The 25355-nt window shown below is 47.2% G+C and overlaps 1 protein-coding gene across 1 annotated transcript; it reads right to left on the reverse strand.

The window, feature by feature from the left end:
- Positions 1–15394: 15394 nt before the first annotated feature.
- On the reverse strand, positions 15395–22740 carry LOC307069858 (olfactory receptor 3A1-like; the record flags this gene model as incomplete). Its single annotated transcript, XM_079728158.1, has 4 exons — positions 15395–16148; positions 22133–22249; positions 22368–22553; positions 22595–22740. 4 exons carry the CDS (start codon positions 22738–22740, stop codon positions 15395–15397), a joined length of 1203 nt encoding a protein of 400 aa, XP_079584284.1.
- Between the last annotated feature and the right edge of the window lie 2615 nt (positions 22741–25355).

Here is a 25355-nt window from a genome sequence, read left to right on the forward strand (position 1 = left end):
CACTAGGCTTGGTGTCTTGCACTGTGTCTTCAGGGGTGGGGACAAGATGGTGTCCAGGCGCATCTCTCCTAGGATCATTTATGATTCCAGTGGAAGCACAGGAGAGAGATCGAAACTTCAGGCGTTGGAGTCAAAAGATGTCATCCTGTTGGCTCCAATCTGCACGTCAAGGGCTCCACTGGAGAAGATTTCTAATGCCACTTTTGCTTGGATTGTTCCCACCCTGCCCGAATGGAGTCTTCTACATCCCAGTCCACCGGCCTGAGGCTCGGCGGGGCAAGCGTGGCCGGTGACAAGGGCTGGCCTCCCTCAGAGCCCCCTGCCCGCAGCCCAGCCCCGTCACACTTTGGATTGCCTCTCGTCCGTCCACTCCTGCTTTGTGCTCTGGAGAGCTTGCGTCTTCTGCTCATCCACTTGGACATAGTCTACTCTTTGCTCCTCTGAAAAGAGAAGTTTCTGAAGGGGGAGAAGAAAAAGGTTTCATTCCATCAAATTTAAAAATTCGGCACAACGTCAGTCAGTCTCTGGTGGATTACGGTGTCAAGTATTGGCTGGCCCTCCCCCCTGGGTCGTCACTTGCAGAAACGTCATGCTGCGTGTGAACGTGTGTAAATCTCTCCTCACCTCTGCTCCCTTCAACTTGGCTCCAGCCAGCTGACTCGCCTTGGCCAATATGATGTGAGTGGGGTGACGGGTGCCCCTCCTAAAGAGAAGACAGGCGTCCTGTGATCCTGCACTCTCCCGTTTTCCCCTGCCAGGACGCCGGCATGCCTCACGTGGGGACCGTGATGGACTGTCCCACAGGCCACAACTGAGAAGCCTTTGCGGTCGAAAGCCGCAGAGATTCGGGGCTTGTCTTCACTGCACAGCTGACCAGAACTGACTAATGCACCGTCTGGGCTTATCTGTCTATCCTGCTGACCAGCTTTGCTGGAGTATCATTTTAGGTGTCTGGAATGAAATGAAAGGTAAAGGAGAAGTGGGAGGTCATTCAGCCAAAGGGAAGGGAAGCCCCCCCGACTCTTTTTTTCTCCACACGCACAAAGTGAAATTATACTGTATATTCTGTTCAGCAGGTGATTTTTCTCATCAAACAATACATTGTTAGCGCAGTCTAGACTATGACCATCCCGTGCTAAAAACTATTTAGCTGTCGTCCACTGCTTACCGGCCATTCATTCCATGGCTTCCCCGGGCAGTGAGTGACACCAGTCAATGGCTAAGGTCCCTGACATGTATTAACTCACTTAATCCTCACGACAGGCTTCAACGTAGGCGTTATTTCTGCTGAGCACTCCACAGACAAGAATGCCGCTCAAAGGAGTCAAAACTGTCCCACCTGGCACTTGAGGCCCTTTACGGAGCTGTTTCAAAGCCAGCTGAGAGCTCCGTCACCACTCCCCAGAGTCTAGCCAAGCGGGACTGTTACTTCTTTCCTCAGCAGGCCCTTCCTATGGCTGGACTACACTCTACCCCACCCGCATCTCTGCCAGAGCAATTGCTCAACAAACCTTACGGTCCAAGATTTGAAGAGCACGAATACTACATACATTTACACATAGACGTGCAAAGAACACACCCCCGAGGGAAATACACCAGGACTTCTGGGAGGCAGAATTAGGGCTGATTTTAAGACTCTTCACTGTACGTGTCTGTAGGTTTAAGACTTTGCAAGGAGGACATCCATGGTGGAATCATCCAAACAAAATCCAAACCGAAATGGAATCTCCTGGCAAGTCTCAGACTCAGAGTACTTCCCACCTGCTGCACAGGGGCTGGTGACGCTGAGTTGAAGTCCAGGGCGAAATAGTCCAGGCTGAATTTCCTCGTCCACGTCAGAGCTCCACTGCTCAGCAAGTTGGCTTCTCCGTGCTCCTCCTAGAACCCAACGTCACAGGATGCGGGTTACCAACTTCTGGCTGGGCTGGCCAGGGGAGGAGCAGCTGCCGTCGGACAACAGCGGCCTGATGAGTCCTGTGCAGCTCAGCCTGCACCTCGGAAGGAGAGCTGGCTTTGAGATACAATACAGCCCATTTGGCCTGCACATGAGGCTATGCCTTCATTCACCATTGAAGCAGTCGGCCAAAATCTGCCCCAAGAAGAAATCATTTTAGGGATCTGACAGGCCCATGATACCTTAGAGACTTTAAATCCTGAAAAGGTCAATCACACTTATGAAAGCTTTAGTAAAGACATCCCAAATGCATTTAAAGATACTTTATACAATATAAACAGTGATAACGTGTGCAACACACACCCATGGCATCACCATCCAGCCATGGGGTCACCTGGACAAGTCACAGCTCTGCCCCTTATTTAATCTCTCTGAGCTGCAGTTTTCCCATTTGTAAAAAGGGCAGAATGCCATCTGGTTACTTCAGAGTTGCTAATGAGATGAGGCAGCCAACACACCTAGAGTAGTGCCCAACCAAAGGTAGAAGGCAAGGGACTTCCCTGGTGGCGCAGTGGTTAAGGATCCGCCTGCCAAGGCAGGGGACACAGGTTCGAGCCCTGGTCTCTAAGGATCCCACATGCTGCGGAGCAACGAAGCCCGTGAGCCACAACGACTGAGCCTGTGCTCTAGAGCCCGCGAGCCACAGCTACTGAGCCCACGAGCCACAACTACCGAAGCCCTCGCGCCTAGAGCCCGTGCTCCGCAACAAGAGAAGCCACCACAATGAGAAGCCCGGGCACCGCAATGAAGAATAACCCCCGCTCACCACCGCAACTAGAGAAAGCCCGCGCGCAGCAACGAAGACCCAACACAGCCAAAAAAACCAAGCAAGACAAAACAAGAGCAAAGAAACCAAAGGTGGAAGGGAAAACCGTGAAAGCAATTCCATTTCAGGCCATGCCAAAAAACTGGATTTTTCTTTAGATTATAACTATTGTGAATGTAAGTTAAAATTTTAAGGAAAGTCACCTGGTGGCTGCTAGGCTGCAGGAGCTGGGGGAATTGGGAAGTGACTGCTAGTGGGTACAGGGATGATCAGAAGATTGTGAAGTTGGTTGTGGTGATGTTTGCAAAAATCTAAGAATATACTAAAACCCGCTTGACTGTGCACTTTAGACGGCTGGATTGTATGGTGTGTGAGTTTATCTCAGTAAAGCCTTATACAAATTGTTGTCCAAGAGCCCTGTGCAGCTTCCTATGAAAATGCAAACGAAGATACAGCAAAACATTTACACCTTTCCCAAAGCTCTGTTTGACAGATGACCACTGGACAGGTGGTGCCATGTGCACTAACCACAGGGCGGAAGAGAACAGGGGACTGTCTGCCTTGGTCTCATGATGCAGGTGACCCCACTCTGTCCTTTCCCTAGAGGCTGCTTTCTCTAGAGTCATTCAGAGGTGAACCCCCCACAGAGAGGGGTGTGCATGTCGGGGGTGGGCAGGCAGCAGCTGACGCTACCACAGCCTTGGTGGAGCAGAGTGCAGGGCAAGTGTGGTAGGTCCTGGCGGGTCTGGAAGCAGGGAGACCCAGGGATGGAACCGTTCTGTGAATTCCACTGGTTCCATTGGTTCTGAGCATTGTGGGTCTGGGGGCGAGGTGGGGACTGATTTCTCAGAACCACGTGGATGAACGTCTGCTGCCAGCAGACAGGTTGGAAGTCCAAGATCAAGGTACCGGCAGATTTGGTGTCTGGTGAGGGCCCACTTGTGCTTTGTAGACAGCCATCTTCTCACTGTGTCCTCACATGGCAGAAGGGGCGACTGAGCTCTTTGGGGTCTCTTTGGTAAGGGCACTAATCCCATTCATGAGGGCTCCACCCTCATGACCCAGATCATCTCCCAAAGGCCCCACTTTGCAGGTTAGGATTTCAACACATGAATTTTGAGGGGACACAAACATTCAGTCTATGGCATCATTCAACACATAATAGTATCATTAGATGCCAAGCAAAAGCAATCAATTCTTTTCTGGAGAATGCCATCCTAGGTTCCAAAGAATCCCCACAAAAATCTTCTTAAGGACAGAGAGCAGTACACAGTTCAAAAACAACCAGGCACTCAATAACACAAGGCATCCTGAACAGGACAGGTGCCCTGAGACACCTCAGGAAGTTGAAATAAAAGCAAAAATAAACAAATGGGACCTACTCAAACTTAAACGATTTTCCACAGCAAAGAAAACTATCAAAACAAAAAGGCCACCTACTGAATGGAAGAAAATATTTGCAAATGATATGTCCGATGATGGTTTTTTCAAAAAAATTTTATTGGAGTATAGTTGATTTACAATGCTGTGTTAGTTTCAGGTGTACAGCAAAGTGAATCGGTTATACATATACATATATCGACTCATTTTTGATTCCTTTCCCATATAGGTAATTACAGAGTATTGAGTAGAGTTGCCTGTGCTATACAGTATGTCCTTACTAGTTATCTATTTTATATAGAGTAGTGTGTATCTGTCAATCCCAATCTCCAAGGTTATCCCTTCCCCCCGCCCCCACCTGCCCCCCTGGTAACCATAAGTTTGTTTTCGACATCTGTGACTCTATTTCTGTTTTGTACATGAGTTCATTTGTACCATTTTTTAAAGATTCCACAAATAAGTGATATCATATGATATTTGTCTTTCTGTGTCTGACTTACTACACTTAGTATGACAATATCTAGGTCCATCCATGTTGCTACAAATGGCATTATTTCATCCTTTTTTATGGCTGAGTAATATTCCACTGTATATATATACACCACATCTTCTTTATCCATTAACTGTTTTTTTTGTGTGTGTGTGTGGTACGTGGGCCTCTCACCGTTGTGGCATTTCCCGTTGCGCAGCACAGGTCCAGACGTGCAGGCTCAGCAGCCATGGCCCACGGGCCCAGCCGCTCCGCGGCATGTGGCATCCTGCTGGACCGGGGCACAAACCCACGTCCCCTGCATCGGCAGGTGGACTCTCAACCACTGCACCACCAGGGAAGCCCTATCCATTAACTGTTGATGGACGTTTGGGTTGCTTCCATGTCTTGGCTATTGTAAATAGTGCTGCTATGAACACTGGGGTGCATGTATCTGCTCGAATTAGAGATGGAAGGGACAACCCCCGGAGAAGGGTAAGACTTTGAATCGCTAGTGTTGGGGAAAGAGTGGGTGTGTTTAATCTGTTTGGAGGAGAGTTGCAAAATGGGAGACAGGAGACTGACGTTGGCAATATTGTCTGAAAACCTACATGATGGACTAATACACGGAAAGCACTTGAAACAGCGTATGGAACATAGGAAGTGCCAGCTATTACTACGGAGTCCAGTAGCCAGAGGGTGGACCTTGCTGAGTTCTGTGGCTTGGCCCCTCGCCATCTACTCCAACCTTCATCCGGTGAGCCCTGTTCTACGGCACAACTGTTCTTACATATGTCTCCCCAACCTGACAGGGAGCCCCTGAGGGAGCCATGTGTCCAGGCTCCCCGCTGGGTCCCCGAGGGCAGACAGGCAGGTGAGAGAGACAGGCGTAGACCAGGTGTACCGAGACGTTCAAAAACTGACTCAGAGCCACAACGGAGAGAAACTGGAAGGGAGGGAAGGCGAGCCAGGGATGCCCCCCACCGCAGGGAAGGGGCACCCGCTGCCGGCGCCTCTCCCCCTCCACTCGGGAGGGAAGGCTGCCGGGCCTGGAGGCGCAGGGTGGGGAGGACTCTCCAGCCAGGGGGTGGGGATCAAGTGGCCCGGACTGAAGTCCCTGCCCCTCCTCGGGCTCTGGCCCTGGTGCAGTCTCCTCCCGTGGCAGCAGTGGTCGCTGGCAGACACCCACACCCCCCCAGGCAGTGCTGCCCCCAGGCCTGCCGTCACCCCGGCTGTACCTTTCCGGTTGACTTGAATCCCTTCCAGACACAGAAGTAGACCAGCAGCCAGCAGGACAGCAGACACAGGGGTCACCTCCCAGTTGAGGGCCCCTGGAACCTCCAGCCCCCTGGAGAGTCACAAGACTTTGTTCCTGGGGGAGGGAAAGGCCATGAGGGCTGTGCCAGCAAAGGGCGCCCCCCACCCCCCCGCCACAACCTTTGAGTCCAGCCGGTCTCCCCCACGCACCTGGCCGGCCCGGGCCAAGCCTGCAGCCTGGAGTCGCTGCAGTCTGTGTCCCGGGAGCCTTGGAGCCGCCGGCGGCCCGGCCCCACGCCACCTCAGTGGGCCCAGCAGCAGTTCCCCGCTTCCCTCCCCAGGCGGGCAGGCACCGCCGCTCTGCATCCCTGGCCTCATGCCCCCAGGGCCGGCCCCGACACACGCGCGCGTGCGTGCATGTGCCGACTTGAACTACCTGTGGGCGACCAGAGGGCTGGCCGGGCCTGGCCCAGAGGTGCCCTACTCCCTTCCAGAACTCGATGACGGGGACCTGCGCTCAGCAGGCTGGTCACATGTGAAGTTGGCCGGGCTGGCATCGACACAGACTTCGAAGTGCACGGGGCTCGCCTGGGGTTTGCAGGCTTGGCAGGGAAAGTTACATACACAAAGGCCTTAGGAGGAGGGGCACGGGTCTGTTTGGACATGCGCACTGGGGAGCCCCAGCCACACTAAGGGGAGGAGCGTCACCTGGAGGCCTCATGGCTAAGCCGCTTCCGGGGTGTCTGGGCCTGAGGTAGACCGGTTAGAGGGACCAGACCGTGTGGGTGTCTGTTTGTGCAGGCTCATTGGGGTTACACAGCGCTCTGAGGTGTGGAGCTTCATACAGGGGCGCCCGTTGGCTGGAGAGCCTGCAGGCTCTGTCGGTGGGAACCAATCACGAGTCAGGAGGCGTTACCAGGGGTCTGTTTGCGCAGGCGCTCTGGGAATCCCGAGTAGCTCGGGGCGCTAGACGGTTGAGTTTCGTAAGGGAGCGTTTTGTTCTTCCCCAGCTCGTAGGGAGGGTGGAAGCGGTTCTAGATGGAGTCTGAGGCAGATGGTGGAGGAGCCATGAGGGCAGCAGACGAAGGCGAAGGCGCCGCGGCCGTTGCAGAGGGAGCAGCACGTGGCGACCAGGGTGACCCTGGTGACCCAGTCAATCCTGGCGACCCTGGAGACGCTAACAATCCTGGCGTCGCCGGAGAGGCAGGTGGCGCAGCCGGTGGCCTTGTGCAGGTCCAGTGGGCACCCCTCGCAGCAGGGCCACGTACAGACGCAGCAGGCGGGGACGGAGATGCGGGTCAGCAGGCGCTACAGTGGTATCCGTTTTCAGGAGCCCCAGTGTTCCGGGCGGCCAGGGGCGGGGCTGGAGGTGGTTTGGGGGCAGGGTCTGCAGGCGGTGGGGCCTGAAGTGTAGAAGGAGGGAAGTCTGGGCAGCTGCAGGGTATGGGCCAAGGGTGGTCTGGGCTGACGGGATGGTGGTGGGGAAAACCGACCTGAGGGAAACCAGAGGGTAGGGGTGGTGATGTCCAGGGTGGCCTCAGTGTATAGGGTGGGAGGTGTGGACGGCCTAAGGGGTGGTCTCGGGGAGAAGCCTGGGGGTGGGGTGTGAAGGCTGGTCTCAGTGAGGAGGAAGCCTGACGCACAGGCGAAATCAGTAGTGTGGATGGTGCCTTAACCGTATCTCCACCAGCACCCTTACTGTGCTTTTCCCAACGCACATGGACGCGGAGATCGCCCACGAGTTGCTGACTGTATACTTTCGAGTCCCAGGGTCCATTCAGAAGGAGCTCAACGTGGAGGGCCGCATCCTGGTCGTGTTAGTTCTAGAGGGGGCTGGGGAGGGGGTGGTGGCAAGTGGCCAGAGCCAAGCTCAGGCCTGGTGGAGCTGTAAGGGAGGGTTAAGCCTAAAGAAGAAGTGTGCTGCTCTGGGATTGTCGGCGTGGGGGGACAGGGAGGGACGCGCTCCTCCACACGAACCTGAATTTTATTTTTCCCTCCCTTTTAGCCGATTGAGTGGTGAAGACTTTGACCAACTCCGAACTTCCATCATGCTCTGTGTGAACAAGATTTCCTGTGTGGTTCACATGTTGCAGCACTCTGTGCGCTTTTAAGTTCAGCGTCAGCAGTCCACAGGGGCCTAGCCCTAACTTATGTGTCCTGTCCTTGGCGTCCTTCCCTAGGGCATTGCTTTCTTCAGTGGTCACCACTTTGTTGTTGCCGTTTCATCGTTTGCCTGTACTGGCCCTTGGGCACTCAGGGTCCACGTATTTTGTTTGGTGATTAAATGTTAACTGCAGAAAATACAACTGAGCTGCTGTTCTGTGCCTGAGTTTAGTTTTAGCTTCTGCACCTCCTAATATTCTTGCATTTGTCCTCAGGTTGGAGGGGAGGTCTGGGATTCAGCTATTCAAGTAGTACACGTAATTGAAGACAATGGGACAAAAAGAAAATTGTGTCCTGCCATTCAGTGTTAATCTTGGAATGTTTTCTTAGTTTTATAGTTACATTTTTATATTAACACATAATGCCAGAATACTAAGTAGGAATTTGTGGCTTACCGACCTTGTTTCAGATCTGCAAAGAAAAGTGCTGGGGCAGTTGGTTAAGTGTTTGGGGTGAGGTGATTAGCTCCCTCTAAAACAGCTTGTATTCTGCAACGTTGCTAAACTCACTGGTTGATAGTAATAGCTCTTTTTATAAATCCCATGGGCCTTTCTACATATACAATCATTTTGTCTGTAAATAAAGGCACATTTACTTCTTCCTCTCCAATCGATGCATTTTAACTGATTTCTTTCATAATGGTTTGGATTTTCCTGCTTCTTTGCATGCCCGGTAATTTTAGATTGGGTGCCAGGCATTATAAGATTTCCCTTGGGTGCTGGATGTTTTTCTGTTCCTAAACTTATTCTTGAGCTTTGTTCTGGGATCCTATTAAGTTACCTGGAAACAGTTTGAACCTCTTGAGTCGTACTTTTTAAAATTTGCTTTGTGGGACCAGAGCAAATCTCAGTGTAGGATTAATTTAATTAACTGAAACCTTCAGTGTTCAAGAAGGCTATAGTTAGAAACAAGGACTCTTATACACTATCAGAGTGGTGGTAAAATCTGTCTGGACATTTGACTGGCATTTCCTCTTAAATATTAAGATATACTTATCCTTTGACCCACCTTTGGGAATCTATCACAGAAAAACTCTTGTGTATGTGAACAAGGCAGAATTGACCACAGCGTTAATTACAGCATTGTTTGTCATTGTGAAAAACAGGTAGAATGTACATCGACAGGGGAAACGTTCAGTAAGTCACGGCAAGTCCGTCCTGGTGGAGTACCATATGGCAGTCAGAGCAAAGTAGATAGCTGGGAACTAATATGGAAAGAGATTAAAGCAAATTGCAGAATTCTGGGTATGGCATATTCCTGTTTTTCGATACATTCGGACCATATGAGCATGTGGGGAAAGGCAGAGTCACCACCTGGAATGAGCCACCCCTGCTGTCAGTGTCATCCCTGGGCATTGGGGAAGAAACCTTTCACTATTTAGATTTTAGATTTCCATGCTGTTTAAATATTTTCATAAGGAATTAATTAGCTTTGAAATGTTTTTCCTTTGGAAAATAATAGTCTGCTCCATTTTTTCCCTTTAAAACCACTGACTTAACAAACTTTAATTCAGCAAAGGTCTGTGTGGGAGGATTAGGAAGAGGACACCCCCCTGAACTGGATGTGGAACCCCAGAGTCAGGGGATGGAAGCTGATGGGAGGGCCAGTAGCAGGGCACATGCTCTATTACGAGAAGAATGTTTCCTAGTCTTGCTTTTTTTTTTAAAAAAAAAACCATTAGAAATGGATTTTGAATTTGATGAAAAGTCTGCACCACTGTAGAGGACATCTATGGGTTTTGTCACCCAGCATCCGTTTCCCTTCTCTTGGTACTGGTATCGTCATGTCACCCTAGACAATCTCCCCTTTCCTTTTCTCTCGGCCATTATGGTTCTGATAGAGTTGACGTCACCTCTGATTCCAGGGGTGGGCATGTGGCTCAGGCCTGGCCAATGGGAGCACTGCTTTCCTGCGGCCGTGGTGATCCCATCCAACCAGTGACACTTTTGGGGCTGCAGGGGAGGCAGGCTGGCAATGGACAGAGGGGAAGCTAGAGCAAGAAGAAGACATATCTCCGAGAACCAAATCCTGGATCCAGCCATGCCTGAAGACAGGAACTACCTGTGTACCTTTCAGTTATACAGACCCAGAAATTCTCGCAGTGGCTTAAGCCAATGTGGATATTTTTGATTGTTTCTGTTCTACTTTTTTTCACTTGCAATAGCAAAGTCTTGACTATTAATGAATTGGGGGAATCATACTTTTATTTATTTAACTACTGTGGTCTGAGGACTTGGCCCTCCTTTATTACTTCAAGGGAGAAATTGGCCTCTTTTCTTGTTAAGGGATTAGCTCCTTGCTGATCAACTCATATTGTGGTAGAAAAGGAGACAAATGAGTCAAAGGAGGGGAGGGACTGCAAGGGGCAGCTGGAGGAAAGGGACAAGGAGAAGGACCATCCCTTTCCAGACAGGGCACCCAAAATTGGCCCAGAAGTGGGCCATATAGTGGATATGGAGAAGCCTGTGCCTTCCACATTATTTTTAATAGCTGTATAATGTTCCACAGAATGTGTATACCATAGTTATTTTAACCAATCTCTTGTACATAGGCCTTTAGGCTATTTATAATTTTTCAGTATTATAAACCATGCCGAAATTAATACCCTGGTACATTTGTTTTTGTGTAACACATTATGTACAATAGGATTTTAGAAGGAGGGTTGTTGGGTCAAAGAGTAATCTCTTTTTAAAGTGTTTGATATGTATTACCAAGTTGCCCTCCAAAAAGTTTGCATCAATTTAACTCCAACGAATTGTGTATGAAAGTGTCCATTTTCTTACGTCCTACCCTCTATTTGTCAGCTTAGCCTGCCATAATAAAATACCACAGACTAGGTGGCTTAAAAAGCAGAAATTTGTTTTCTCATAGTTCTGGAGACTTGAAGTCCAAGATCAAGGTGCCAGCAGGTTGGTTTCTGATGAGGCTTCCTCCTTGATTTATAGACAGACACCTTCTCGCTGTGTCCTCACATGTCCTTTGTGTGTGTGTGTGTGTGTGTGTGTGTGTGTGTAGTGAGAGAGAGAGAGAGGTCTTTGGTGTCTTGTTTCTCTTCTTATAAGGACACCAGACCTATTGGGTTAGGTACCCACACTTATGACCTGATAAATACAACCTTAATTACCTCTTTAAAGTCCCTATCGCCAAATACTGTCACATTAGAGAATAGGATTTCAACATACGAATTAAGGGGGATACAATTCTGCCCATAATGCACACCAAGCAGGACATTTTCAATCTTTAATATCTTTACCCATATAGTAACCAAAATCATATCTCAATATTGTTTCACTTTCTTTTGATTTCTAAAATGGTTTAACAATATTCATATGACACCTGGCCAGTGGTAACTCCTCTTCTGAGAACTGTCTTTTCATATCCTTTTTTCTATTTTTTAATTGTAATAGTCATATTTTACTTATTGATTGGAGAGTGCTCTTTATATGTTAAAGATATCAAATCTTTGCTATAATTTGAAAATACTTTCCTTCCTCATTGCTTCATTTTAACTTTGGTCATAGTTCTTTTCTATATAGAAGGTTTTTAAAAACTTCTAAAATGTATTTAAGTGATCGATCTTTTCATTATGATTTCTGTAGTTTATGTTCAATAGAAACCTTACCCACTGTAAAAGTGTAAAGTTTGTCACTCATAACGTCTTCTAGTACTTTAAAATTTTAATCCACTAGGAATTTATTTGGGTGCAAAAAATGACATTGATCTAATTTTGTTTTGCCCCCAAAGGTTAGTCAGGTGTTGGAACGCTATTTATTGAATAATCCGTATTTCTCCACTGAGTTGAAATGTCATCGTCACCAAATTTTAACCCCCATCTTTGTTTATTCTTGCAATTTGTTCTTCTAGCTAATTTGGGTTGAGTGATCTGGGATGGCCTCTCTGAAGAAGTGACCTGAAGGATTCAGTACAGAAAGTTGGGCTTGGGGAGGGAGAAGAAAGAGACAGAGGAAGACAGACAGACATTTGATTGGTTCAGCTTAAGTTGCCTTCCCAAGAATGCAGGGAGAAACGTGAGGACAAGAAGGGGATGAGAGAGAGGAGATTAACGCATCAGTGGATTAGAGGACTGTTGAGTTGGGGATACTTGAACATTTGAGTTTTTCTATTTTATACTGTTATAAATAATATTGTTGTGAATATTTTGTTTAAAAGGGTTGCATACACACATGTGTAAATATACACAGTCCTAGTTTTAGTGATGAGAGGGTTTTCAGGTTGAGTTCCTAACTTTGCAAGAACTATGCATTCCCACGTGACATATTTATCCAGGCCTCTGTAATTACAGCATATTACCGGGTTAGGGAATGAGGGAACATTACTCTACCATGTAGTAGGGTGAAGGCTATGTGGACAAAGGCCAAGATATGTGTCTGCAAAATTGATGTCCAAAATAAAAAACAAGTTCCATATTCTCACGGGAAGGTAGGGTTTATCAGCCAGGATGCCAGCAGTTGTGTCTAAGGGACCAAGCCAGAGATGTGACTGGAGAGAAAATGTAAAATTAAGAGTCAGAAGTCAGAGTGGAACCGAAATTGAAAGAGTACATAAAGAACAATGGTGAAATTACTTGGATTACACAAGTCAGAAGAAAGCTGGTCTAGATTTTACTTTTTACAGAAAAATTAATTTCCAAAAGAATTAAACTTGAAATGGGAAAAAATGAAAGCATACAATTAAGTAGAAAATATGAAACCATAAAAATGAAAGGAGAAAACATTGAGGAAGACAATTATGCATGATACAAAACCCAGAAGCCATACATGAATAAATACGAATCAATGTCTGAACACAAAGAAATGTGAAACGTATTTATGGAAGAAAACACCGTGAAAGCATCAAATTGGGACTCAATTGGGATAATTCTTTATAAATCACATAGTAAAAAAGGCAGGATACAAAGTGCAGAAGGCAAAAAAATAAAATCAATATCTAATTATACGAAAATGTTAAACTCTGTTATGGAACAAAACACCATAAATAAGATGAAAAGACAAACAAGTTAGGAAAAAATCAGTGATACAAATAGTAAACTAAAGAAGATATCTTTAAAATGTAAAAAAAAAAAACCCTAAAAAACTCCTGGAAATCAATACATAAAAGACAAACAATCCAATAGGGAATTGTACAAATGACAAGAACATGGCATTCATGGAATAAGAATTATAAACAGCCAAATTGGTACTTGATATGATCTTATTTATGTAAAAAAAATTGTAAATGCAGGTTAGCATATCATAGGAAAAAATCTAGAAGAATACCCATAAAACTGCTCATAGTGGTTAGTACAGAGACATTATGAGAAAAAAATTTTTTAATTAATTTATTTAATTTTGGCTGCGTTTGGTCTTCGTTGCTGTGCGTTGCACAAGCAGGGGCCACTCTTCGTTGCGGTGCACGGGCTTATTGCGGTGGTTTCTCTTGTTGCAGAGCATGGGCTCTAGGCACGTGGGCTCAGTACTTGTGGCTTGTGGGCTCTAGAGCGCAGGCTCAGCAGTTGTGGCACACGGGCTTAGTTGCTCCGTGGCATGTGGGATCTTCCCAGACCAGGGCTCGTACCCGTGTCCACTGCATTGGCAGGCGGACTCTCAACCACTGTGCCACCAGGGAAGCCCCCTATGAGAAATTTTAACTTTCTAGTAATGCACCTTTATGTAAAGTCTAAATGATTTTATTTCATTAGATTTTTTTTAACCATTTAAAAAATTGAAGTATAGTTCATTTACAGTGTTGTAGTCGTTTCAGGTGTATAGCAAAGTGATTCCATTACACACACACACATATTGTTATATATATATATATATATATATATATTCTTTTTCAGATTCTTTTCCACTCTAGGTTATTACAAGATATTGAATATAGTTCCCTGTGCTATACAGTAGGTCCTTGTTGTTTATCTATTTTATATATAGTAGTGTGTATATGTTAATCCCAAACTCCTAATTTATCTCTCCCCCTCTCCCTCTGCTATCCTCTTTGGTGACCATAAGTTTTTTTTTTATGGCTGTGAGTCCATTTCTGTTTTGTAAGTAAGTTCATTTATATCATTTTTTCAAACACTCCACATATAAGTGATATCATATGATATTTGTCCTTCTCTGTGTTACTTCACTTAGTATGCTAATCTGTAGGTCCATCCATGTTGATGCAAACGGCATTATTTCCTTTTTTATGGCTGAGTAATATTCCATTGTATATATTACCACATCTTCTTTATCTGTTTATCTGTCAATGGACATTTAGGTTGTTTCCATGTCTTGGCTACTGTGAACAGTGCTGCTCTGAACATAGGGGTGCATGTATCTTTTTGAATCATAGTTTTGCCTGGATATATGCCCAGGAGTGGGATTGCTGGATCATATGGTAGTTCGATTTTTAGTTTTTTAAGGAACCTCCATACTGTTCTCCATAGTGGCTGCACCAATTTACATTCCCACCAACAGTGTAGGAGGGTTCCTTTTTCTCCACACCCTCTCCAGCATTTATTATTTGTAGACTTTGTTTTTATTTTTTGCTGCGTTGGGTCTCCATGGCTGTGCGTGGGCTTTCTCTAGTTGCGGCTGTTGGGGGCTACTCTTCGTTGCGGTGCGCGGGCGTCTCATTGCGCTGGCTTCTCTTGTTGTGGAGCACGGGCTTTAGGCGCACAGGCTTCAGTAGCTGTGGCACGTGGGCTCAGTAGTTGTGGTTCACGGGCTTGGTTGCTCTGTGGCATGTGGGATCTTTCCGGACCAGTGATTGAACCTGTGTCCCCTGCATTGGCAGGCGGATTCTCAACCACTGCGCCACTGGGGAAGTCCCTATTATTTGTAGACTTTTTAATGATGGCCATTCTGACTGGTGTGAGGTGATACCTCATTGTAGTTTTGATTTGCATTTCTCTAGTAATTAGCGATATTGAGCATCTTTTCATGGGCCTGTTGGCCATCTGCATGTCTTCTTTGGAGAAATGTCTACCTAAATGATTTTATAATAAGCATATATTGTAGTTGAAAAAAATAAAAAATCTCTAAGCGTCCAGAACTGTAAATACACAGTGATTCCAGTTTTGTTTCCCTGCTTTAAATGCACATGCACATACATTGGTAGTTCAAAAAGAAACCTGAAGGAAACCATGAAAATGGTCACAGTGTTTCTCTGTAGGCGGTGAGATTGTGAAGGGTATTTTTTTTTTGTCATTTTATGAGCTTCTGTAACTGCACAACTTATCCGATGACCATGTTTTATTTCTATAAATACAAAAAAACAATGTTTTAGAATAAAAAATGCAACAGAAATATTTGATCTTTGCTGGAATGGAGGAAAACCTGGCACACAAAATAAGATTCACCAAATGGACCATCTACACTAAATTTCAGAATCCTATGTAGTTGGATTCACTCCCAAAGCATCAGGTATGTGCCAGCCGCACTGTGGAGGAGTGTGGCCTTGTTTCGCATATGCCGTAGAGGATGGGGTTGAGCATAGGAGCGAGGACCACATCCAGCACAGAAAGAACCCGGTCTCTCAAGCCAGAGTGTGCAGAGCTGGGAAGGATGCAGCAGAGGACTGGAGTGATGTAGAAAATGCAGACCATGGTGATGTGAGCACCACAGGCAGAAAAGGCTCTTCTTCGGCCCTCAGCAGAGTGAATCCTGAAAACCGCAGCGACAACATGTATATAGGAGATCACAACCAGGGCACAAGGTGCAAGAGCCACCAGAAAACTGAAGAACAGGGCAAGTTCATTGGCCCACGTGGTGGAGCAAGAGAGTCTGAGCAGTGGAGGGAGGTCACAAAAGAAGTGGGTGATAAGGCGGGGTCCACAGCGCTTGAGTAGAGCTGCAAGAATGGTGTGGGTGAGTGCATTGGCCAAAGCAAGCAGGCAGGAGATTGAAGCCAGTCCTGTCCGAGTCCTTTGGCCCACGAGGACTAGGTAGTGCAGTGGCTGGCAGATGGCTGCGTAGTGGTCATAGGCCATGGCTGTGAGCAGGAAGCACTCCCAGGGAGCCAGGAAGTAGAGAAAGAATATCTGGGTAAGACTAGCATGACAAGGCATGACCCGCACTGGTGCCAGCAGATGAACTAGAACCTGAGGCACCGTGTTGGAGATATAGGCAGTATCCAGCAGCGAGAGGTTGGCCAGGAAGAAATACATGGGAGTGTGGAGTCAGAAGTTCCCAGCCACGGCCACTGTGTAGACCAGCAGAAAGATGGTGAAGGGCAAATGCCTCAACTCCTGTGTCCCATTCCCCAGCTGCATGAAACCACGCCCAGAAACTTGCACCTGTAGAGTCCAGCTCAGAGTCAGATGAGGGTTTTAAGTTTGGAGTTTCAATTTACAAAAGGGAGTGGTGGTGAGGGACAGAGACAAAGAAGGCAGGTTTCAGGCTTAAGGGAATAAAACTCAGAATTGGAAGAATGAAATTAGGCTCAGGAGACCAGCGGTAAAGTAGAGGCCAGGAGAATGGAAACCCCACCAGCCCTCACACCAAGAGGAGGTGCACAGACCTTGAAGTCACAGTGCACGCACATCCTATGAGAATATCAAAGTCAGTCCCTCAGAAACTTCTACCTGAGTAAGTGGCCCTGCGCCTTGTAATTACCTGAAATTGTCCCATCACCAACCCAACAGAACCCCTACTCAGGACCAGTGATGAGATCAAGATCAGGTCTCTCCTTCTCTTGCGCTGAACCTTTCAGTGCCTCCCATCTCACTCAGAGTCAAAGCCAAAGTCCTCCTCATGGGCTAGCAGACCCTCTGTGATATGCCCTCTCCTTTCCTCTCTGATCATCAGACAAGAGTTTCGTCAGCATCTTGTCCCATGTCACGTCTTCAGACCTACCTACAGCAGCAAACATCCTTGCCTATTTCCTGCCTTGGCGGAAGAGGGCTCTGCCCTTCTATCCAAGGCTAACTTCTCCAGCTGCTCTTCCTCTCAGTACTTGGCAATCCTTTTACATGTGAATGTACTAAATGCCACTAAATTGTTTACTTTAAAATGGTTTATTTTATGGTATGTCAATTTTGCCACAATAGAGAAGAAAGCAAATTAAAGACTTCTTTCAGACATATAAAAGCTGAATTATTGTCAGCAGAAAACCTGCACTACAAGAAATGTTAAAGAGAGTTCTCTTCAAGGAAGGATGACACCAGATGGGAATTTGGATCTACGTGAATGAATGACGAGTTCCAGAAATGGAAAATATGTAGGTAAATATAATTTTTTCTCATTCTAATATCTCTTTCAATCATAATAAACTGTTTAAGCAAAAATATTAACAGCATAGTGTGCGGTTTATAACCAATGTAGACATGAAATGTATGACAACAATAGTACAAAGGACATGAGTGGGTAATTGGAAGTATATTGTTGTAATGTTCTTACATGAAACGTGGAATGATTTTAAACCAGTTGAAGGTAGTCAATAATAAGGTAAAATGCATATCAGAAACCCTAGCTCTAAAAGAAGATATAGTGAGGATAAAATGGAATTCTAAAAATTATTCAATCTAAAAGAAGTCATGAAAAGATAGAACGAGGAACATAGAACACATGGGACAAACAGAAAATAAAGTACAGGATGGTACATTTAAACTGAGCCATATCACTAATTACGTTAATGGTAAATGGTCTTCAGTTAAGAAAATGCTTCAGTTAAAAAGCAGAGAGTGTCAAAGTGGATAAAAAGGCAAAACAAAACATATGCTAAGCATAAGAAACCCACTTTAAACATAAAGATATAGGTCTGGTAACAGTAAAACGATGGATGAAGACATACCGTGCAAACTCGAATAATAAGAGAGTTTGAGTAGCTCTATTAATAGCAGGCAGAGTAGACCTTACGATAAGGAATATGATGGGATGGAGGACATTTGCTAATGATAAAGGGGTTATTTCATGAAGAAGTCATAATAACAAAGCTTCAAAATGTATGAAACAAAACTCACAGAAAAGAAAGAAGTAAAGTAGCAATCAAGAGGAAACTTATCTTAAGTAACAGAACGATATTGCAGAAAATCAGACATAGAAGAGCAAATTTTAATTAATTTAACCTAAATAAGCAGTAGGAAAGAAATAATGAAGATAAGAGCAGATATGAATAAAATGTAAAATGAGCAAATAAATGATAGAGAAAAATCTATGAAACAGAAAGCTTTTGAAAATACCAATAAAACTGATAAAAAACTGTAACCAGGGAATGTTAGGGAAAATGTCTGTGAATAAATTTGCCAATTTAGATGAGATGGGCAAATTCCTTGAATGACACAAATCACCAAAACTAACTCAAGAAGAAGTGGAAAACCTGAATATCCCTAAATCTATGAAAGAAATGGAACAGAAAACTCCAGGCCCATATGACTTTACTAGTGAATACTATGAAATACTTAGAGAAGAAATATTACCAATCCTATACAAACTCTTTCAGAAAGTAGAGGAGGGGAAACACTTCTCAAATCATTTTATGAGGCCAGCATTACAAAATACCCAAACCAGATGAAGACATTGCAAGAAAAGAAAACCATAGACCAATATCCATCAGTAACTTACACACAAAAAACTTAGTTAAATATGAGCAAGTTTAATCCAGCAATATATAAAGAGGACGATACGTTACGACCAAGTGAGATTTATCCAAAGAATGAAAGACTGGTTTTGCATTGAAAAATCAATCAAGAGTTATTCATCATATTAACAAAATAAAGGAGAAAAACCATGTGATCATTTCAATAGATGCAGAAAAAGCATGTGACAACATTCAACAACCACTATGATAAAAACTCTCAGAAAACTAGGGCTAGAAAGAAACTTTCTTAATCTGATAAAGGCAATCTACAAAAATCCTACAGCTAAAATGATAATGGAGGAAAATATACTTCCCCACCCCTGAACTTGAGAGTAAGGCATGGATGTTCACCACTTTTAAGTATTGTCCTGCAAATCCTAGGCAGTGCACTAGACAAGAAAGAAAAATAAAAGTTATACAGATTGGAAAAAATAGAATTATCTTTATTCAGAGATGACATGTTTGTGTCTGTAGAAAATCGTAAGCAATCTACAAAGAAAGAAACGTGAAATTTAAAAGTCACTATAATTTATAATAGTATCCTAAAACATGAAATACTTAGTGATGCATTTAAGAAAATACGTGCAAAACATTTACAGTGAAAACTAAAACCTATTAACAAGAGAACTTAAAACCTATATTAATGGAGAAATGTATCATGTTCATGGATTGGAAGACCCGGGATTTTTTTCTTTTACTCACAAAAATTTAACGTTTGAAGATTTCCATCACAAAGCAAGATTACACATAGACAAAAATTAGGAAAGCAAACAAATAGAAAATTTGTTAGCAGAGGAAAGAAAAGCAGTACATATGGCAAAATATTCAATCCCACAATTTACTTATAAAATGATAATTAAAATAGCAAGTGAATACCATTTTATAACTAGTAAATTAGATGTACTAAAATGAACAGCCAGTGCTGACTAGGTTGTAGTCAATGGGTAGACTATAATGGTGACAGTGTGAATTGATGTAATTCTTTTTGGCAAACAATTTGCAATACATTTGAAAAGAAACATACATCTATTGCATGTGATACTGGACATCCTGTTAACACAGCATCTACAGCTTTGTTTCCTTCTCCTCCCACAGTGGACAGAAATAATTCCATATTCAATCTTTCCAAGGTGCCCCACAGTATCAGTTACTGGGTGTTATCTGACATCCTCAGATATATGTGAGGACGAAGGATCAGAAATATTAAACCCAGGCCCAGGAACTACGAGTATATATTAGGAAAAGGATACCACAAAGGAACGAAGACTCAAGTATTAAGAAGAGATTTGGGGGCTTCCCTGGTGGCTCAGTGGTTAAGAATCCGCCAGCCAATGCAGGGGACACGGGTTCGAGCCCTGGTCCGGAAGATCCCACGTGCCGCGGAGCAACTAAGCCCGTGTGCCAAAACTACTGAGCCTGCGTGTCACAACTACTGAAGCCCGCGAGCCACAACTACTGAAGCCCTTGTGCCTAGGGCCCGTGCTCCGCAACAGGAGAAACCACCACAGTGAGAAGCCCGCACACCACAATGAAGAGTAGCTCCCGCTCGCCGCAACTAGAGAAAGCCCGTGCGCAGCAACGAAGACCCAACGCAGCCAAAAATAAATTAATTCATTAAAAAAAAGAATATATTTTTAACGTATCCTGCTGGTCATCAAGAAGATAAGAGCAATTCCAATTTTTTTTGAAATGGCCGAACGATATGAATAGGCTAGTTACAGAAAAGGAAATCCCCAAATGTCGCAAGGATATAGTAGGAGTGGAGACGGGTACAGCCATAGCAGAGAGCAGCGTGGCATGACTGAATCCAGTGACGTCTGCCCATCCCTAAAGCCCAGCAATTCTGCTCCTGGGAACTTGCCACTGGTCCCCTTAGTGGGTATGTATGAGGATGTCCATCAGGTATTTTTCGCGGAGGCGGGAGTCAGAGCCCCCTAGACGTCCCACTGACCCTCCTTCTGCCCTTATTTCAGACCCTCAGGTGGGGCTGGTTAATTCATGAGTTTCCTCTTGTGATATGGACGACAGCAGAAGCCAACAAGCTAGACCCTTGCTCAGTACATTCTCTGGGCTTTTCCCGCACATGTCCAACCAGTGTCCACGCCTACTCACTACCTACCCACGTGAGTCCAATTCTGCACTGATGGTTTTTTTTTTCCCCAGTGATGATGATTAAAACCGATTTGCTAAACCTAAAACTAAAAAACTATGAGAATGTCTGCTCACGGCTCCCGCTTTGCAACTCCCACAGGGAAACGTGGGACAGAGAGCTCATTGAGTCTTCCGTAAGTGACTGTGAGGCTTTAATTCCCACCTGGCTTTTGTACAAGACCACGGCTCGGCCTCCCTAGTCCGGCTCCCTACTGCCCATTATTCAGAGAAGCTGGCCTGCTCTCCTTTCCTCGTGTTTTTATGTTAGTCTGGTGTGAATTGTAATCACTTCTGTACTCTCTGCTTTCTCCTGAAAAAAGTATGTGGCTTTACAAATTGGACCACGTGAACCATTTCCTCTGCAAGGAGTTCACTGACACCATCCACTCACACCTGCCGCCTGTCCTTTTCCACTCCTTTCAAATAGGTCTAGTTTACCATCTGCAGCCTTTGACACATCTCCCTTGACATGTTTTTCAACCTAAATACCAGCTTTATTACTGATAAAACTGATTGGGGGACTTCCCTGATGGTGCAGTGGTTAAGACTCCATGCTCCCAGTGCAGGGGGCCTGGGTTCGATCCCTGGTCAGGGAACAAGATCCCATGTGCATGCCACAACTAAGAGTTCGCATGCCACAACTAAGAAGCCTGTGAGCTGCAACTAAGGAGCCTGCCTGCCACCACTAAGGAGCCCATGTGCCACAACTACAGAGCCCGCCTGCCACAGTCAAGGAACCCGCGAGCCACAACTAAGACCCAGCACAACCAAATAAATACATTAAAAAACAACAAGAAAAACTAACTCATTGGGGATACTTCCCTGGTGGTCCAGTGGGTAAGACTCCGAGTTCCCAATGCAGTTCCATCCCTGGTCGGGGAACTGGATCCCATATGCCGCAACTGAGGAGTTCGTATGCCACAACTAAGGAGTCTGCACGCCGCAACTAAGTCCCACATGCCGCGGAGCAACTAAGCCCGTGCGCCACAACTACTGAGCCTGCGCGCTACAGCCCGTGAGCCGCAACTACTGAGCCCACGCACGGCAACGAAGACCCAACGCAGCCAATAAAGAAATAAACAAACGAACTGAAAAAAAACTTAAAAAAGAAAGCACAGGTGTAGATGTCGAGTAGCCAGAGGGAGGACTCTGGTGGGTTCCGTGGCTTGGCCCCTTGCCACGTACTCCAACCTCGGTCCGGTGAGGCCTCTTCTACCACACACGCTGGAGAAATGAGAGCTGCGTTTCCCCGGCCCCTTTGGAACTAGCGTCCTGGGCGAGGTCCAGGCGTGGCCAGCTAGTTGCCCTCACGTGTGATGTGGGGGGCAAAGCGAGATGGAAGTCCGCTTCTGGGTGCTCTTCCTGTGAGTCACAGTGACACGGTTTCCGTGTGAGTACTAGCAGAGTGTCCGTGTGTGCTGGGACGCACGGTGCGGCCCTGGGGGTGTGCTGGGCCACCTTGGACCTGCTGGCGACAGCCGAGCAGGAGCGTGTCTTTGCGGCCAGGCACTCAGTGACGTCGTGTTGGCGGCCTGCAGTCAGTCGGCTGTGGTGGGAGTGGGTACAGCGTGGAGATCAGCAGATGCAGCGCCCCTGCTGCATCTGGAGAGCCGTTGTTAAAGCTTCACCAGTGCAGCACTGGCCGCCCGGGCGAGGGCGCCTACTGAGTGAGCGTCCACCTCGGGGCAGCCTCTGGGGCCGAGGGCAGGGCTGCGGAAGGATGGTAACCAGCCCAGCAGGTGGAGGAGTGGCCTGGAAACAGCCGAGAGGAAGCCAGACCGGCCCGTGTCACCTCCTGGCCCTGGGACGCGAGGGACCGGGCCGGCCCAGGGGCAGGAGGGTCCACACCACTGGCAAGGACAGCAGGGAGCACGAGGAGGGGGAGGGGCACCCGAGAGGAGGTGGAGTGAAAGTAGAACTGGCATCCATCACCACAGCGGGTGTCACCGCCACAGCTCCTTTGATTCCAGGCACGTCCTCAGGGCGCTTGGGGTTGACTGGCGTTAACCCACAGAATCTTCGTTTCCCCGTTTGCATCCCGGCCCGCAGCTGGGGGACCTGTGAGGCCTTGGCTGGCGCATCTCTCAGGACAGCTGAGGTGGATCATCTCTCCGTCAGGAAAGATGCTGTTTCTGTGTTCGGTCAGGTAAGTCAGTGGCGCCCCACTAAGAATACTCACGGGAACCTAGCCCGGGTTAGCTGAGCAGCGCTGGCCTATGGCCGGAGCGTCCAGTCCCTGCCCCTCCCCCTCCCCTCCCCCGGTTCACCCATGGAAGCCCTAACCCCCCCATGGGATGGACTTTGGAGGCGGGCCTTTGGGAGGTAATAGGGTCTGGACGAGGTCATGCGGGTGGCGCCTCCATGATGGGGTCAGTGGAGACACCCACCAGCCCTGACCTCCCCACTCAGCGGAGACCCCGCTGCTTTGAGGTCCTACGCTTCCCCTGCTGTTTGTGGTTTACTCTGGGCTTTACCGGGGGGAGGGTCGGGGGGCTATGGGGGTGGGTGGGTGGCCCTTACTGCCTGGGGCAGATGGTTTGGGAGACGGTTCAAGGCCTTGGGAGTGGAAAGGCGTCATTCCTGTCTCGGTGGTGACTCCGTGGGCACTCGGCACCCGCTGCACGCCGCCCAGCCCCGGCCAGGAGGGGCCGGTCTGCGCAGGCGCATCCGGGGCGCGCAAAAGGAGCAGGGCTTCACGGCAGAACCGAGTCTGTGCAGCCCAACGGGGTCTCCGGGGCGGCCCGTGGGGGTCAGGGCAGCAGCCAATCCGGTGCCGGGAGGCGACCTCAGGGGTGTGTGCGCAGGTGCCCTGGGCGTCCTTGGGCAGAAGGGGCGTGGCCTCGTGAGGCGCTCAGGCTCTCCTCTGCTCTTAGAGGGACGCACAGCGGCCATGCAGGCGCCGGGGGGTGGCGGCACGGTAGGTGCCGGGGGCCGAGTTGGCCAGCAGAGCTCCGGAACTCCTGTTTACCAGAGTCGGTCGGGTAGCCCTGAAGGCGAGGGTGGTCCTCAGCGCCCGGAAGCCCCCCGTGGGCCTGGCAGAAGAGGAGCAGCGGCGGGAGCAGCTGCTGCAGGTCCCCAGGGTGGGCGGGCACCACGTGCCCTAAAAGCTGGTGGAGATGCAGCGTTCGCGGCTGTAGGGCCTGGAAGCAGACGGCTGGTGTTGTATCCTTTCCGTGGAGCCTCCCTGGGCTGGGGCAGCGGTGCGGTGGCAGGGTACGTGGTGGCCGCCTGTGGAGGGGACGGAGGGGAGCGCAGGGCGCAGTCAGGGGTAGCAGGGGCGGGCAGCCCTGCAGGAAAGGGGATTGTCAATGCCTGAGGAGCCTGGAGGGTGGGGAAGGACCGAAGGTTTAGGGAGGCAGCTCCGGGCGGTCTCATCCTGGGGTAAAAACGGGCCTCTGAGGTGTGGGCAAGCCCGAGATACCAGCAAATTCAGTGGCGGATGGTGCCTTAACCACGTCTCCCCCAGCAAGCTCATAGTGCTCTTCCGATCCCCGCTGGAGGCATACATGGCCCGCAGAGCTCTGACCCGAGATGCCCAGCGTGACCGAGGCGTGATTCGGAAGGAATATAGAGTGAATGGCAATGCCCTAGATATGTGAGTTCTAGAAGAGTCTGCCGTGGGTGGGGGTGGGGTGGGGTGGGGTCGGTGGCAGGTGCTGGGATCTGATCTCTGTCTTAAGAGTGCTGTGATGGGGGCGCTGACGGGCTTGGTATAAGGAGGGGCCTGGGGGCTGGTGCCCTGGACCTACATGAGCGATCTCCCCTTTAACCTGAGTTTCCTTTTCCCTCACTTGTAGTACGTGGACTGCTGAAGACCTTGATCTCTTCCAGATCTCCATCAGCTCCTTCCTCGATCAGCTTTCCCTGGTGATTCGGAATATTCAGCATCTTGGGCCCTCGCCTCCCTAAAGGCTACGCGAAGGAAAGGGGGCTGAGGCCTAACCTTGTGTCCCCTACTAGGCAAGGCTTAGGGAATTCAAACTTGAGTAATCACCACTTTGTTATTTGGGTTTAATTTTTTGCCAGTACTGGCCCTTGGTATCTTTTGGTTCACTTGTTTTGTTTCCCTGCGGCTCGAGGAGTGGGATGCTTCAATGTGTATTACTGCAGAAAATAAAACTAGGCCACTGTTTTGTGTCACAGTTTCTTCTCAGCTAATGCATTTCTGGATTTTTTATCTTTGTCCTCGTGTTGGAGGGAAGGTTCTGGAATTCAGATATTCCAGTAGTACAAGGTAATTGAAGACAGTTTAGGAAAATGAAAATCAAGCCCGATGTCCAGCACTAAATACTGTCAACGTTCTAGAACTATTTGTTTAGTTGCACTTGCACAGTAAATGTATAACGGTATGCAATGTAGAAGTCATTAAGGTTAGCATTCAATTTTTTTCCTGACTTTTTTTCATTTAACATACTAGCTTTTCCACATTTTAAAAACTCTTCAAAAATATGTTATTGAGTGGAGGTATATAAGATGCACCATAATGTAATCATTGAACATTCAAGTTGTTTTCAATTTTTTCATTACTATGGTTAACGATTCAGTGGAATTCATGTATGTAGTTCTTTCCATGAATGATTATTTCCTGAAAGTATATTCCAAAAGTTAGAAATATTGATCTAAATGTTTACTTTTCTATTTCTTTTTTGAGA

The sequence above is a fragment of the Hyperoodon ampullatus genome, assembly GCF_949752795.1.
Source record: "Hyperoodon ampullatus genome assembly, chromosome: X".
NCBI classification, from domain to species: domain Eukaryota; kingdom Metazoa; phylum Chordata; class Mammalia; order Artiodactyla; family Ziphiidae; genus Hyperoodon; species Hyperoodon ampullatus.